At 45.5% G+C, this 2,496-nt stretch overlaps 1 protein-coding gene across 1 annotated transcript; it reads left to right on the top strand.

Annotated features, from left to right (window-relative positions):
* Positions 1–7: 7 nt before the first annotated feature.
* LOC114072847 (cysteine sulfinic acid decarboxylase-like) lies at positions 8–1,335 on the top strand. Its single transcript, XM_027910677.1, has 3 exons — positions 8–62; positions 459–548; positions 1,115–1,335. The coding sequence occupies exons 1-3, from the start codon at positions 57–59 to the stop codon at positions 1,286–1,288; spliced, it is 270 nt and encodes an 89-aa protein (XP_027766478.1). The 5' UTR covers positions 8–56; the 3' UTR covers positions 1,289–1,335.
* Positions 1,336–2,496: the final 1,161 nt, after the last annotated feature.

Below are 2,496 nucleotides of genomic sequence, written 5' to 3'. Positions count from 1 at the left end.
CCCCCCCCAGGTTCCTGTTGCAGCAGGTGAAGTGCAGGGAGGGGTTCCGGCTCGTCATGGAGGTAGGGAAGGGTTGGGATTGGGATTGGGATTGGGGGGTTTGGGGGGGGCTTTGGGGCCCTAAATGTGCTGGGGGGTTGGAATTCCAGGGGTTTAATCCCTCCTGAGGGGGTGGGTTTAAATCCCAGAGGGGTCAAATCCTCGAGGTTTAATAATCCCAGAGGATTGAATCATCCTGGAATTTTAAATCCCAGAGTTTTAAATCAGGCTGGAGCTTTGAATCCTGGAATTTTAAATCCTGGAATTTAAATCCCCCTGGAATTTTCTGCTCCAGGGGTTTAAATCCCCAAGGATTGAATCCTGCAGATCCCAATCCCAGAGAATTCGATCCATGAGGTGAAATTCCCACCAAATCCTGGGAATCCTTCCCCTCCCACACCCTCTCGCTGTTCCTGCAGCCGGAATTCATCAACGTCTGCTTCTGGTTCATCCCCCCGAGCCTGCGGGGCCGGGAGGAATCCCCGGAATTCTGGGAAAAGCTGGGAAAGGTGAGCTCAGAATTCCCAAATCCCAACCACAATCCATGCCCTGAACCCCAAAAAATCCCCCAAAATTCTCCCCAAAGTCCCCTCCAAAAATCCACCCAAATCCCAAAACATCCCTTAAAATCCTCCCAAATTCCCTCCAAAATCTCCCCCCAGATCCTGAAATGCCTGGAAAAAAATCCCTTAAAATCCCACCCAAAAATCAGAAAAAAATAAAAAAAAAGGGAAAAATTTTAAAAATAAAATAAATTAAAAAAAAATCTCCCCCAAAAATTGGGAAAAAATTGGGAAAAAAAATTTAAAAATTTAAAAAAATAAATTAAAAAACCAGGGAAAAATCAGAAAAAATTAGAAAAAAAAATTGAAAAAATAATTTAAAAAGTCAAAAAAATCGAAAAAAAATAAAAAATTGAGAAAAATCCGAAAAAAATCAAAAAAATGAAAAAATCAGAAAAAATAAAAAAATTTGACAAAACTGACAAAAAAAATTAAAAAAAAAATCAAAAAAAATCCAAAAAAATTCCCCCAAATCCCAATTAACTCGCAGATGTTCCGTGTCCCCTCCCCAGGTGGCCCCGGCCATCAAGGAGCGCATGATGCGAAGGGGGTCCCTGCTGGTGGGGTACCAACCCCAGGGGTCCCGCGTCAACTTCTTCAGGGGGGTCGTCACCAGCCCGGCCGTCACCCGGAGGGACCTGGAATTCCTGCTGGATGAGATCCAGGAGCTGGGCCAGGACCTGTGACCCCCCCTAAAACAGAAGCACAACATCACTTGAAAAATCGTCCCCAAAATGCCAAATAACGCCCCCAAAAAATCTCAAATAATCCCCTCCCAAATCACCCCGAATTGCAAAAAAATCCCCCCTGAAATCACTAATAATCCTCTCCCAAAATCGCCCCAAATCGCAAAAAAATCTACCCCAAAAAAATCAAAAATATTCCCCATAGAACCCTCCCAAAAATCCATAAAAACATCCCCAATAATCCATAAAAATAATCCATAAAAATCTCCCACAAAGCATCCAAAAAAAATACCCCCCAAAATCTCCCCAAAATGCTCCCAAATCCCCCCAAAAACTCCCCAAATGCTCCCAAATCCCCTCAAAATCTCCCAATAACAGGGGCTTGGATTCTCTTGTTGAATTGTCGGGGGTTATTTTGTTCTCTGCGTTCCGTTTTGAGTAAATTCCATTTATAATTAATCTAATTTATTTCGTTTATCGTTCTTCCCTCCCTTTGCTCGGGGGGAGGGTGTAAATTTTGGGTGATTCTGAGGGCGAGGGGTTTTCTGTTCTATCGGAGGTTCCTCCTCCCAACACCCGCCCAAGGCACGAAGGGGCAACAGCAAGAGATAAAAGAGGGAAAATCAGGCATTTTGGTGAAAAAAAAAAAAAAAAGGAACTACAAAGATCCAAAGGGAAAAAGGCTTCGGCCAGGAAAAGTGGGGGAGATCTTTGGCTCCTGGAGGGGTTTCACCTCCACCAGTGCCCAGCACAGGGGGACAATCCCTGCCCTGCTCCTGCTTCCCACACTATTCCTGACCCAGGAGTGCCAGGATGCCATGGAATGATGCCAAGAATCATCTTCTCACGTTTCCTGCCCTTTTCCCTCTCATAATTCCCGCCCTTTCTCCCTCACATTTCCTGCCATTTCCCCTCCCATTTCCCACCCTTTCCCCCTCACATTTCTTGCCCTTTCTCCCTCACATTTCCCGTCTTTCCCCCTCATATTTCCCGCCCTTTTCACCTCACATTTCCTGCTCTTTTCTCCTCATAATTCCTTCCCTTTCTCCCTCACATTTCCTGCCATTTCACCTCCCGCTTCCCTCCCTTTTCCCCTCACATTTCCTGCCCTTTCTCCCTCACATTTCCTGCCCTTTCTCCCTCACATTTCCCTCCCTTTTCCCCCTCACATTTCCCGCCTTTTCCCCTCACATTTCCTGCCCTTTCTC

The sequence above is a fragment of the Empidonax traillii genome, unplaced genomic scaffold (genome assembly GCF_003031625.1).
Source record: "Empidonax traillii isolate 1590-97213 ecotype Southwest subspecies unplaced genomic scaffold, ASM303162v1 scaffold4126:size10082, whole genome shotgun sequence".
NCBI lineage: Eukaryota > Metazoa > Chordata > Aves > Passeriformes > Tyrannidae > Empidonax > Empidonax traillii.
Note: the sequence above shows the minus strand (reverse complement) of the source record. Positions and strands in the feature narration are given on the sequence as shown.

Excerpts from the sequence above, each read along its gene's own strand:
- LOC114072847 (XM_027910677.1), top strand. Across the intron at positions 549-1,114 it reads TCTGGGAAAAGCTGGGAAAG|GTGGCCCCGGCCATCAAGGA; the intron begins GTGAGCTCAGAA and ends TCCCCTCCCCAG.